Genomic DNA, 13045 nt, shown 5'->3' on the forward strand with positions numbered 1-13045 from the left:
AATGAATTTACTATTCCAAAGAAAATTGGAGACCATCCCATGCAAAGAGTGATCAAAAGAATTTTCTTGAGGCCTTTAACCAGAGATGATTGAAATGTTCACACTACAATTTAGTTAAATTCTAAGTTATTAGACTGATTATTCTACTCATCACTAGGTGTTGCTCACCTCACGAGCTCATATATCGATGGCTATGTTCTAACAACACATATCTCAAAATTTGGCCGGTTAGAGGCAGTTATCTTAAACAAAGTGAATGAAATTAAAAAAACAAAATTCAAGCAAAAAATTAAAATAAAAAAATAACTAAAAGCAAAAAGTAGCATACATTTTCAAACAAAGAATTCTTTTTCAGATTTATGAATTTTTGGTTTTTAATTTCAGTGCACAATTAAAAATATAAATCGTTTCTTTTGATCTGCTGAAAATTTGCTATTTTTAAGATACGTGCTGTTAGAACTTAGCCATCGATGTAAGCCTGGAAGCCTTTGGTCTGTGACCCAATACTCCACCCCTATGCTAAAAAAAAACCCTCACATTTTACCCATTACCTAAAGCTCATTCAATTTTAAAGCTCTCTCATAATGAAATAGAACCTTGTATTGAAACATTATTACATTTATAAATAAGACTTTGCTTAAACTCAATAATCGTTTCCAACACAAGAAGAGGAATTACTGTAATGGATTTCTATGAGACAGCTTACAGGACTTGATTGATAGCTTAAGTTTCCCTTAAAAAATTCAATTTCACACCATAAAAAATTACACAATCATCTTATCTACTCTGAACTAAACATAGAAGTACAGATAATAACACACATATATGGCCTTTATCTTATCTCCGACTGCATCAAGTGTTTTTTATCTCTGTGAATGAACTAGCATTAGTGGACAGTGAAACCTTATCAGTGATCAAGAGAAAGAGATAGATACAGATTCATCCCTTCAGACTTTTCAATAACCATAAGAATAACTCACCGCTTCTGAAACTGTAAGTACTGATGAAAATATGAAGTTTAACTTAATTCAAACAATATGTACCTTCACAAATAAATCCATAGAATTACAGCCTGGCAAACAAAAATGGCAACTTTACGGGCTGCACAGTCAAAAATCCATTAAGTATGTGCTTTGCCAGTTACGATATCATCAGGTATACTGAAGATTGATAGATTTTTTGATAAAGCATACCAAATCATGCTGATTTAATCTGATCCCAACCATTTCATTTATGAGAAATTATCGAATGAAGGTATAAAATTCCTCATACACTTTTTGAATCTACATACAACACATATATTACATATTAGCATTTGGTAGTAATTTGTCTGGCTCACTCTTGGCAATGAAAACAATGCCACAGCAAGTACTGGTGGAATTATGCGGAGTATGGTATCCATTAATTCATATACGTATGTGTCAATAAATAGGCCATTCAATATGCTAAACGATAAACTTCATAAAATTTGCACTGCTTTTCTGGTAAATAATGCAACCAAGAATTATGTTGTATTACATCCTGTTATGATTAAAAAAAAACTTCTTCTTGTAATTATCACTTAAGATTAGGGTATTTATTGAACCGAAAACTTCCTTTAGACTGAGCACACAGGAGTGTTCTATAGCACTAGGTCAGCTGTCTGTGCATCTTTCCGTTCCTCGTTTAGCCCTCATCCTGTTCCACGGATGGTGAATGGTGGGCTGCCAAGGTGCCATTTATTGTACACTAGGCCGGCCCTTATTTTTCAGAATTGAGAAAAGTTATGTTTTCCTAGTCTCAAAATGGTCCAAATGAGGTTCATATTCACGTGTTAAAATTTGGTTACTTTAAAATAACGGCAACCCGTGCCCCAAGGGCCCTAAGTACTGAGGACCCTCAATTGAGATTTTTGGGGCCACAAAAGTGCTATATCTATGTAAATTGTAAAAGTAAAGCCCTTTTGGGCCAATTTTCTGTTTGTTTTGACCTATCTCTAAGCGTTTACGAGATATCGTCCGTCGTAATGCAATCCACCCCCCAGGGCGCTACCCCGCACCGCGGCGCCGCTGAGGCACGGCCCGCACCACTTACTAGAGACTTCCCCTCCACCCCCTCCCCTCCCTTGGAAAAGCCCTTGCTCCTGATGGCAAGATGTAGTCTTTGAAGAAATGTGCTGACGTTAGAAAGACTTTAATTGCCATGACAATACTTCCAATCAAAGTGATCAATTTACTCGTAATTTCACCTGTCTATGAATTTCAGTACATATTAACCAAAACAAAATACATTTTCATAATTCTAATCTTTCACTGACACCCCACATTTGGCATTTAAAGTGTATTTGCGGACGTTAGGGGTTGTGCTACGATGAAAATTCACACTTATTGTTAGTAATAAATTTTGAAAGCTCTCTTCCCTCTACGTGGTTGACTTAACATCTTGAATTGTTTTCACGCCTCTCTCTGCACAATCATCTACTGCTTGAAGACCCCGAATAATTTGCAAATCGTTCTTGTAATCAGGATGTTTATACCATTCTTGCGTGGGCACATCAAAGAATGCAGTTCATATTTCCAATGCATTAAATAGCTTTCTCGAATTTGTAGTGACAAAATTTGATATAGATACCGTGGTCAGGTCTCTACGTTTATAGAATGCCATCTTTGGTGGATCATATTTTCCCTCGCGTGTCCTCATATGGCGTATCACGTTTTCTTATTCACACCCAGAAAAGGAATCGTCAAAGATTGAAAAACCTACCAACTCCTCATTCAGGTACCACAAGTGTTTTGAAAACCTCTTTTGTAATCCTTTCGCTATGTCCAGATTAACACTTCCGTAATTTTAGGATCTGAAAGTCACTTTTGGGAGCAGATGCAGCACAAGGAGCGGAGAACCACAACTTTTTCTTTCTTCTTGAGCATATTGAAATCTATTCCACTAATAACTGCATTTCGTGCTCCTATTCGATTGCATAAGAATTTTACTTCTTCATCCCACGCACATTTATCCGAGAGATTAACTGCGTGCGTCAAAAATTCAATGGCACCGCCCGCCCCTTGCAATGTCAAACAATTCATTGTTTGACATTGCAAGGGGCGGGCGGTGTGAAAGATTCTCTTCCTTAAATCTCCACGGTAGATTCCATTCTCTCTTTATGTCGTCGCAAGTTTATCTCTTCGTTGTATAATTTTTTAACTTTTCAATCGCCTTATTTTCCGTAATAACAGGAATTCTCGTTTTGGTTCATGGATGAAACGCATTTCTTACTGTTTTTCTCACACTAAGTTCAAACCCATTAGGTTATAGAAAAACACACAGTACTTCTCTCACTGTAAGTAACTTTAAGTCAAGTATTTCTTCACTTTCCTTTCCAACCAGTTCACTGCCTGAATTTAGTCTTGATTTCATACTTTTTCTTGTTAGCCTATTCATAAAATGAACGTCACGTGTATTCATTATAAACTAGTTTTTTCACCACTTTTCTCCTTAAATCCTAAAAAACTTAGCAATTCCTATCCTTTGCGCACTGTACATAAGAAATAACTATCTCTCCACATTGATCTACGAATGTAAACTGACTGCCTCGTTTCTTATTCTTTGAATATTTCTATCAACTGTTATGGCCCTGGAAGCCCTGCTCATTATTTTCATTCCTTCATATAAACACAATTGTATGAAATACTTATAACATTTTGCACATAAAGAGCAGTTTTGTACAAATCATGCAGTAATGGTGCCTTTTCAATTCTTCAATACCACTAGCATGTAAATCTTGCCAGCAGGAGCAAAGTCTTTGCCGATGGAGGGGAGGGGGTGGAGGGGAAGTCTCTAGTAAGTGGTGCGGGCCGTGCCTCAGCGGCGCCGCGGTGCGGGGTAGCGCCCTGGGGGGTGGATTGCATTACGACGGACGATATCTCGTAAACGCTTAGAGATAGGTCAAAACAAACAGAAAATTGGCCCAAAAGGACTTTACTTTTACAATTTACATAGATATAGCACTTTTTCGTCCCCAAAAACCTCAATTGAGGGTCCTCAGTATTTAGGGCCCTTGGGGCACGGGTTGCCGTTATTTTAAAGTAACCAAATTTTAACACGTGAATATGAACCTCATTTAAACCATTTTGAGACTAGGAAAACATAACTTTTCTCAATTCTGAAAAATAAGGGCCGGCCTATTGTACACCTCTCCGGATCCAAACTAAAGTTGGTATTTTGAGCAGTAAATCTCCATCATAACCATGAAACATAATAAAGTTTCCCGATACTGCAAATGGTAAAGCATCATATCGATGGCTAAGTTCTAACAACACGTTTTGCAAAAATAGAAACTTTTCAGGAGAGCAAAATAACGATTAATTTCTTTTACTTGCACACTGAAATAAAAAAACCAAAAGTTCACAAAACTGAAAAAGAAGCATTCATTTGCAAATAAAGAGTTGTTCTTTGCTTGTATTTTATTTTTTATGTTATTATACTTTGTTTAAGATACCTGTCTAAAACCGGCTGAATTTGAGATAGGTGTAGTTAGAACTTAGCCATCGATGTGCAGCACCCTCTCCGTTTCACATACCAGTTAGGTCACATTTTTATCATCAAATTTTCAGCTCCACCCATATTCCACATCACCATTGTTCTGGTTCAATTTGTGTAAAGCATCAATTTAAAATGATCAAGAATTGAGAAATTAAAAATCGTGGGTCACGTGGCCAAAAGTTAACAGCAAAACGTCATATTCCAGAGAACAATGCCAAACATCAGGCCTTTACCTCCAAATCTGCAAGAAATTGCCAAGAAGCAACTGAATGAAGACCCTAAGAGGATTGACAGTGATTTAGCCCATTTAAGGGACTGGCTCTCAAAACAACCTCACCTCAAAGCTAGGACAGGTATGTATTGTCATTTATATGTATTTTACTGATTGATTAATCATGCAACATATTCACAGATAAATTTTTCAAATATTTTTTATTAATGACACCTAAATCAAGTATATCATCGAATCAGCTACATACATATTTCCTTTGCATAGAGCTAAAAGTTAAATTCACCGTTGATTATTGGCAGATGTTGAGCAACTTAACTAGGTAGGTGTATGAAAAAATGGAGTGTCAGAGGATAGGGGACCCTGGGTAGTGGTCTCCTTGGCAGATGTAAAGTGGGTAGTCAACATGAGGGTAAACATTTTGGGAAGCCTGAAGCCCACAATGGCCCTCCTGGTTATGTGCCTGCTGACCCAATATATGTACCAAGTTGGCAGTCCCTTTGGGATTCCTCTTTACATCACCACTTTACAAATTACATTGGGGAGCTTACAATTGGAAAAATATGGTACTACTGCTGTTCATTTCTTTGAATATGGTCATTTTTGAATATGCCCCCTGCTATTTTCTTTGTTTATAAATGACCTTCCTGAGGTTCTAATGCATTGTAAATACCATCTCTACGCGGATGACTTCCAGATTTATTGTCATACGGCAGTATCAGATCTATCTTCCACCATAACATTAATCAATAATGATATCCAAAGAATAGCTTCCTGGATGAGGAAAAACCAACTGCAACTCAATGAAAAAAAAACTAAAGCTATTATATTTGGTCCTAGACATCTTATTACTCAAATTGATGAATCCGCTCTTGGAAAAATTCAATTAGAAAATCGTGTAATACCGTACGAAGAAACGGTTAAAAACCTTGGTATAATATTTGATAAGGAACTCAAGTGGAAAAAACAAGTCCATGTCACAAAACAGAAATGTCTGAGCATACTACATCAATTGTATAGAACCAAGAACATAGTTCCGCCCAAAATTCGAACCACCTTGGTTCAGTCACTAATTTTTCCTCACCTTGACTACTGCTCCTCTCTGTTTACTAATCTCTGCGAAGGAAGTAACAACAAATTGCAAATAACAATGAACTCTTCAATGCGCTACATTTATGACCTAAAAAAATGGGATAGGATATCTGATACTTACGTTCGATTACGTTGGCTGAAACTAAAACAGCGTCGTTTATACCATGTGATCCTGCTTGCCTATAAAATTTTATCCACTCGTAATCCCGTTTACCTAGCTGCTAGATTTACCTGGAAAAAAGATCTACATGCAGTATCCACTAGGAATCACTCCGTAGATCTTCACATCCCTCAACATAGCACACTTCACGTAACTAAATCCTTCACAATAATCGCCTCTAGAGTATGGAACTCCCTACCATCCAAAATTAGAAATACTAAATCCATACATGCCTTCAAAACCCAGGTGTACGATATCTTAATAAATAACCCTAAAATGCTGTCTGTCTAAAACTGATTGAAGTAAAATTAGAACGGTGTTAAATCGAATGGCTCTAACATATGGTTGCAGAAAATTGAGTGTAAAATTATGTTAAATTTGAGTGTCATACTAAGTTGTTATTTACTTTTTTTGTTTTTTTTTAATACTGTTTGTCTGACACTATTGTTATATTAAATTATCGCCTTGATTTCTTGCGATGGTTGGTCAGTTACTCCACAGTATGATGTTTTCCCTTGTGTTGCTGTTGTTTTGCCGTATTGTCTGTGTGCTGTCGGCGGTTTACAACGATTAAATGTTTTGTATTTCTTTTCATTTTTTGTTTTTCTTTATGAATATGATATCACCAAGGAGGGGAAACTAAAGTATCTCCATTTTGGAAACTGTTTCTCCTTTCGTTGGTATTGTTTTTGCCTAATTGTTTGTAAGTTGGCGGCTGTCCGCAACAAGTGTATCTTATGTGTTTCTTTTTATTTTTTTTTTTCTTTTCTTTTGGGAATGTAATATCATGCTTAACATGTGAAAGTTGTGCAATGGTTTTCTCATGGGCCACAGGCCCACGAAATAAACGAATTTATTATTATTATTATTTATTATTATTATTATTATTATTTCCATTACAGATGACCAGTTTCTCACTGCTTTTCTACGTGGATGTAAATTCAGTTTGGAAAGAACAAAGGAAAAACTTGATTTCTACTACACTTCAAGAACAGCACTTAAGGAGTTCTTCACCGACCGGGATCCTATGAAACCAGAAATACAAAAATTTCTAGATTTAGGGTAAGATAAAGTCATTCATCATTTTCACAACTTCGTAAGAATAAAACTTCTACATCTAAGGGGTGGACTTTCCTAGGCATAATTTCTAGAAAAATTTGAAAAGATATATGTAGTGATATTTAAGGTGGCTCCCCAATGAATTTTTTTATTTTATCTAATGAAAGTCTTTTCATACAAAAAACAGGAAAAAAATTGCCAAGAACGATCACAGACCTATCCCACACAGTTTTTTTCCATCTGTAAATTATCATATTCAATTAATCCATCATTCTAATTCTTCAACAGTTCAGTTTAAAATTTGACGATTATTTTAATGTAATCCCAACATCCATTAGTTTTCATACACCCTTTTCAAATCTCACCCCTTCCACACTCCATTCTCCCCCTAACACCAGCAACAGCCAATAGCTGTTCCCCTGATGCTCTTGCCCATTGAGTCCCCTTCACTTTCCCCAATCCTCCTCCAGCCAATGGCCCCTTCCGCCCCCCTCTCCTATGACCATTGCTCTCCCTTATGCTGTACCATCCAATATCCTCCCTTCTTATCCTCTTTAGACCTGCTTATCTGTACACACCCTACCCTCACATATTTTGCATTGGTTTCCCTGTACCCCCCTCCCCGAATCCCTTTCATATCTATCTACTAAGTTCTGTCCTGTCTCCTGTCCTCTCTTCTTTTGCCCTTGCATTGGAAGTGCCTTCTTCTGTCAGACTTGGTGGCAGTGGTGAAAAGTCCTAACCTAGCATACAGAAGGTCGCAGGTTCGAGTCCCACATGGATAGTTTGTCCCTTCCAGCACATGGGTGTGTGTGATCGTTTGTTTTTGATTGTTTAAACTCCCGATGTAAAGGCCTCATTGTGCTGTTTTTGGGGGTAATTGAGATGAATAAAAATTTTTTTTAAATTCCCTACCTTCCCTGAGGAGGGCCACATTGTCTGGCAAAATATGCATTCGACCTGTTCCTCATCTCCATTCTGACGTTTGACTACGCTCTTTATAGAGCTGCTTTTCTCGGGAATGTAAGAAGCCATTCATGGGTGACTGAATGTGTGCGTGTGACTGTTTCTCGAGAGCATGTGTATACATGTACCAACAATTAGGCATCCTTAGCAGGGTCTCTCTCTGGCCCCGTGAAGAATCCCGGGTTGTAAACCAGAAAGCCTTTATTTACGTCCCTACGGCTCACAAAGGATCATATTTTGGAATGGGTGTGTACATGTGTTTATAAGAGAGTTTGCCTATTCTAATGCCAGCCTCATAACCAGAAGGTTGAGAGGCTGGCATTAGAATAGCCAAACTCAAACAAGAATAGCACAACTCTTAAAATAGCACAACTCAGTGATTAATTTTTGCAAGGTGGATGAGCATTTGGAGATATTAGGTATATGCCCATTTGAGTTTTTTCTTTCCATATTGCATCTTTGACGCCATTGAGCACAATTCCCTGTTTTCCATCAATAATGAAATTGAAAATAAATTTAAAAACTCTCATGTTTTTCCTTGATCAGGGTTATGCTACCACTACCAGAGCCAGATGAACTAGGAAGAAGAATTCTCATATTCAGATCTGGAAGATATGATCCAAATGAATTCAATACATCAGATATTTGTAAAGTGAACTTCATGTTGATGGATTATATGTTAATGAATGATGACTGTTACAACACAGCAGGAGTTGTATCTATTGGTGATATGAAAGATGCTACAATGGCTCATGCTGCACAAATGTCTCCCACTTTGATAAAACAAACCATGAAATGCTCTCAGGTAAGTCTAATACCAATTCAGTGATTGCTGTATAAATTACTTATTATTATTCATTATTTCACCACTGAAAATTTTACTGGCCATGTTATCAGGTGATTTAGATTATCAGTATTTTGATGGCAATATTATAATCATAAATTTATTATGTCATTGAACAGATTCTAAAAATTAAATTAAAAATAAAAATACTTAAGTATGGTCATCAGTGAACTCAGATATTAAAGACATTTTGCATGCTTGCATGAAATATGGGAGAGATCTACAGTAAAGTTAAATTGTTTTGTCAATAGCAATTTCCTTGCATTTATAAGCATTGAAAGGCCTTATTTCATTCCATAGAAGTTATGTCTCAAAAGCTTAAAGTTGATAGTAATTTCTGAGTGGTCTGTATCATACAAAATAACCACACAAAGAAATAACATAGGTATTAGGACGCACGCTACGCTTCTTTTTGCCTCACTGGAAATTCGGAATCCCTTCAGGAGTCACCTGCTATTCTGTGCAGGACTATACTGATTGTGAGACATAGGAAAAGGTTCACCACTCAAAGCTGTATGTATTTCCAGAATAATTTGTAGACTGAATAATGCCTCTTTCTAAAAGCTACATCCCAAAAGATAGTACACTTTACTACTCACTATTTTCAAAATAATTACATATCTCACCCATTGTACAGTGGCTCAGCCAGGAATTTTGTTTGGAGGGGGGGTCCAAAATCAGGGGGGAAATTTTTTTAAAAACAGGGTACTAAATATGTAGAGGGTTTTAAACTAATTTTAATGCTTTTCATTATCAAAAAAACTTCATTTGTAAAAAATATTTTGTAAATTCATGATTTTTTTCAATATTTTCTTAACTTTTATGGGGAAAATAATTGTTTTTTTTATATTTTGGGGGGGTTCAGACCCCCAGATCTCCCCCCCTGGCTATGCCACTGCCATTGTATGAGAAGTTTAATCATGTATAGGGCCGGATTTACACAAAGTTATGCCACAGGCACCTCTCCAATGAGCACCCCTCCTCACTTGAGTTCCCCCCCACCCCTCCCTGATTTTTATGATATGGCATAGCCACTCGCATGAGGTAAGGTCCGGAAAAAAGGAATAAACAGATATATGGCTGACAGCATAAGTTTATGCTTGAATTTTTACTCAGGGAAAACATAGACAATTCAATTTTTAGAAAACAGCTTGGAGTAAAACCAAATGAAACAGTTTAACTTTAATGCAACTAAAACACTTAATGAATACCCTTTCCAAAAATAATGTCCAGCCTTAATTCATACAACAAAAAAAAGAGTAACTTCAAAAATAAAAACATTATGTACTGCTGTAACTAAATGAATTGCAGTACCATGAAATATAACACAAATTAACTAATTTTAAAACGCATGAAGAGCAATGGTACGAACGACATTTTCAATTGAACGAAGCCTCTAAAATACAAATACAGCCAACTGCACACCTTCCTGCAACATCTTCTAGAGAAATTAAAGTGCAGATTAAAAACATGAATGAAGGATACTTTTGAAGTAGTTCCCGCTAGGCCTGCCTCAAGCATAGCGAGAACTACTTCAAAAGTTCTTTTCTTCTTTTCGGCAAGTACATTAATTATAGCATAACAGTTCAAGTTCTGCTATAATCCTAACTTAGTACATTTAAAGCCCTAGCAAATAGGGCACCTGCAGGCAGATGGAACCCACATAATAAGCCTGCTGACTGCGGTGCACTTCGAGGCACCTCCAGTACAGATTATTGCCGGTTGCCTAACAGAAGGCACCCCTTGGACTGTAACGCCCCAAGGCGATTGCATGTTTTAACTCATGGTAAATCCGGCCCTGATCATGTACAACATGCTCTTAACATAACATGATGTGATTTTGTAATAAATGAAATGTCAGCATAATTCTACAGCTTCTAGAAAAAAAAACTAAAATCTGACACCATCATATGCTTTCGTATCCATAATGAATATGAGTGGCAAACCTTTCCTTCTGAATCTTTCGTCCCAATTCAAATAAAAATGAAAAAAAATGCATTGATGAATATTGGCTTCCTCTTCAGAGAGAATCAACAATAATGCAATCCACATAGCTTTACAGTAATGCTACATTTTATCACTCTCTCTCATAAAAATAAATTAAATTAAACATATATGTATAATAAAAGGGAATAATGTTTAAGGTTCATAATTTAGGAAAAGAATTATGCACTAATATATACTCATTTCTTTTGACCTTCAGGATGGTTACCCTTTTCGAATAAAAAAACTTCTCTACATCAATGTACCACAGTTTTTTGAGACTGTTTTCAACTTATTTAAATCATTTGCCAAAGATAAACTGCAGAAAAGGGTAAGGGTCTAATTACATCAAAAGTAACATGTTCCTGATGCCCCTTTAACCTCACTATAGCGATTTGTCTCATCAATATCAATTAGCATTAGTGATCAAAAAGAGTTAGAAAATATGTTAAAAACTGATGAATGAAAAAAAATAGAAATCACAACGGAGGCTACATTTAAAATATTTCCAATTAATACATTTGAGCCAACTTAATAGAAACTAATTATGTATCATTGAATAATAATGCAATTAAATTTACACTCACTCTTTTAATGCAAGTCATCTTCTGCAAGCCAATTTATGATATTAATTGTGGAATATTCTGCTTCACAATCTTTCATTTGCTAGATAAATAAGCACACAACAAGCAACAATTTGGAACAATTTTCCAGCTACATATTTAAATTCTTTCACAAGTTCTTCTCACATTGATTAATAAAAACAATAGCCAAGCTCCAATGCAACGAAGAGTTTAGAGAATTTCTTAAAAGTTCCTCATTGAAAAGCATTTTATGGATATGCATGATTGTGAATAAGCTAACTCAATCATTACATGAAGACAATAATAACTACTAAACAAAAAAACATAGTTCAAGCCATCTGATTTACATAAGTACCAAAAGCACAATTAATTTTTAAAAACCTAATGATATCACCAAAAAAATATTCATTTCTAATAAAATAAAACTCACTTCCAGATGTGTGTCTATGCAGGTATGAATTCCTTGTATCAGGACATTCCTCAAAAGCTACTACCCAATGAATATGGAGGAGAAGCCGGTTCATTTGAAGAACTATCAAGTAGGTAACCTATGTCCTGCTCATCCATGCTTGCAAATATTTTAGCCAAAATTTAGATTTTTCTCTTTCATGATCAATTCAAGTAGGTACATAGATATGTAGTACTCATAATCACACGGCTGTATCAATTATTTCATAAAAACAGTCCTTTTAGTAACCATTTACCCAGTCTTCATTAGTTTTGATGACATAATAAAAAAAATCAGCGAATCATAATCATTGCATTCCATTCAGGATGAAAATAGAAATCAATCTTATTCTTTTCCTTTTTTCAATTCATTCTCATGTTCTGTGTAAGATCAGTAAAAGTCGCAGGACAGGAATGCACAGGAAAAAAGGTGTGAATATGAACTTATAAACAAGTAAATGATAATACGTTCACATCACTAAATCTTAACTGTTGCTTAAAAAATACAAGACAACACTTTGGGTAAAGTACTTATAATCGTAATTAACTCCAAGGACACTGGACATTTTTAACATATAAAGCCACAGGCATATGATAAATGGAATACTTTTAATAATTAATTTCAAATGTATTTATTATTTCAGAGGATTTCAAAAAACAAATGGAGAGCTTCAGAGATTGGTTTATCGAAGATGAAAAATATGGAGCAGATGAATCTAAACGACCCGGAAAGCCAAAATCCTATGAAGATTTATTTGGCGTAGAGGGATCATTCAGGAAGCTAACAGTAGACTAATTAGACTTATTGTTCATTTGGATGTACTCCCATTAAGTAAATATTTTATTTCTAAGTTACAAAGTGCTTAAAAATAGTTTGAGGAAGCACTTTTTGTTAACGCTCTGAAACTAATTTACCATACAGGTTGCAACCAAAAACACATCAGAGTTACAGCAACAAGATTTTCAGAATCCACCTATTTTCAAATCCAATCATTAAACAGTTCTTTTACCATTTCATAAATTTCTGCCATTGCTGCTTTAATTCCCTTTTGAAACAAATCTGTACAAAGACAGCATTTGTACAAATAATTTTCAGATGACATTTTTCAACAATCAAATAAATCATTTAATCAAATATCTACAGCTTTTATTGATACTAACTC

General features: G+C 35.6%; 1 protein-coding gene across 3 annotated transcripts; it reads left to right on the plus strand.

The window, feature by feature from the left end:
• Positions 1–889: 889 nt before the first annotated feature.
• On the plus strand, positions 890–13017 carry LOC124155884 (retinol-binding protein pinta-like). 3 transcript variants are annotated; one of them, XM_046530053.1, is made up of 8 exons: positions 890–993; positions 4724–4871; positions 6902–7061; positions 8571–8829; positions 11072–11182; positions 11872–11974; positions 12527–12714; positions 12805–13017. In XM_046530053.1, the coding sequence occupies exons 2-7, from the start codon at positions 4730–4732 to the stop codon at positions 12676–12678; spliced, it is 927 nt and encodes a 308-aa protein (XP_046386009.1). In that variant the 5' UTR covers positions 890–993; positions 4724–4729; the 3' UTR covers positions 12679–12714; positions 12805–13017. The 3 variants fall into 3 exon arrangements, with proteins under 3 accessions (XP_046386009.1, XP_046386010.1, XP_046386008.1); XM_046530052.1 differs by having other exon boundaries at positions 906–993; positions 4726–4871; positions 12527–13017; XM_046530054.1 differs by lacking the exon at positions 11072–11182 and having other exon boundaries at positions 12527–13017.
• Positions 13018–13045: the final 28 nt, after the last annotated feature.

The sequence above is a fragment of the Ischnura elegans genome, chromosome 3, assembly GCF_921293095.1.
Source record: "Ischnura elegans chromosome 3, ioIscEleg1.1, whole genome shotgun sequence".
Taxonomy (NCBI): domain Eukaryota; kingdom Metazoa; phylum Arthropoda; class Insecta; order Odonata; family Coenagrionidae; genus Ischnura; species Ischnura elegans.

Bases quoted from the DNA above. Each gene is read 5' to 3' on its own strand.
- LOC124155884 (XM_046530053.1), top strand. From the start codon at position 4,730: ATGCCAAACATCAGGCCTTTACCTCCAAATCTGCAAGAAATTGCCAAG. The intron at 4,872-6,901 runs GTATGTATTGTC...TTTCCATTACAG, and splicing joins TCACCTCAAAGCTAGGACAG to ATGACCAGTTTCTCACTGCT. The intron at 8,830-11,071 runs GTAAGTCTAATA...TTTGACCTTCAG, and splicing joins AAACCATGAAATGCTCTCAG to GATGGTTACCCTTTTCGAAT.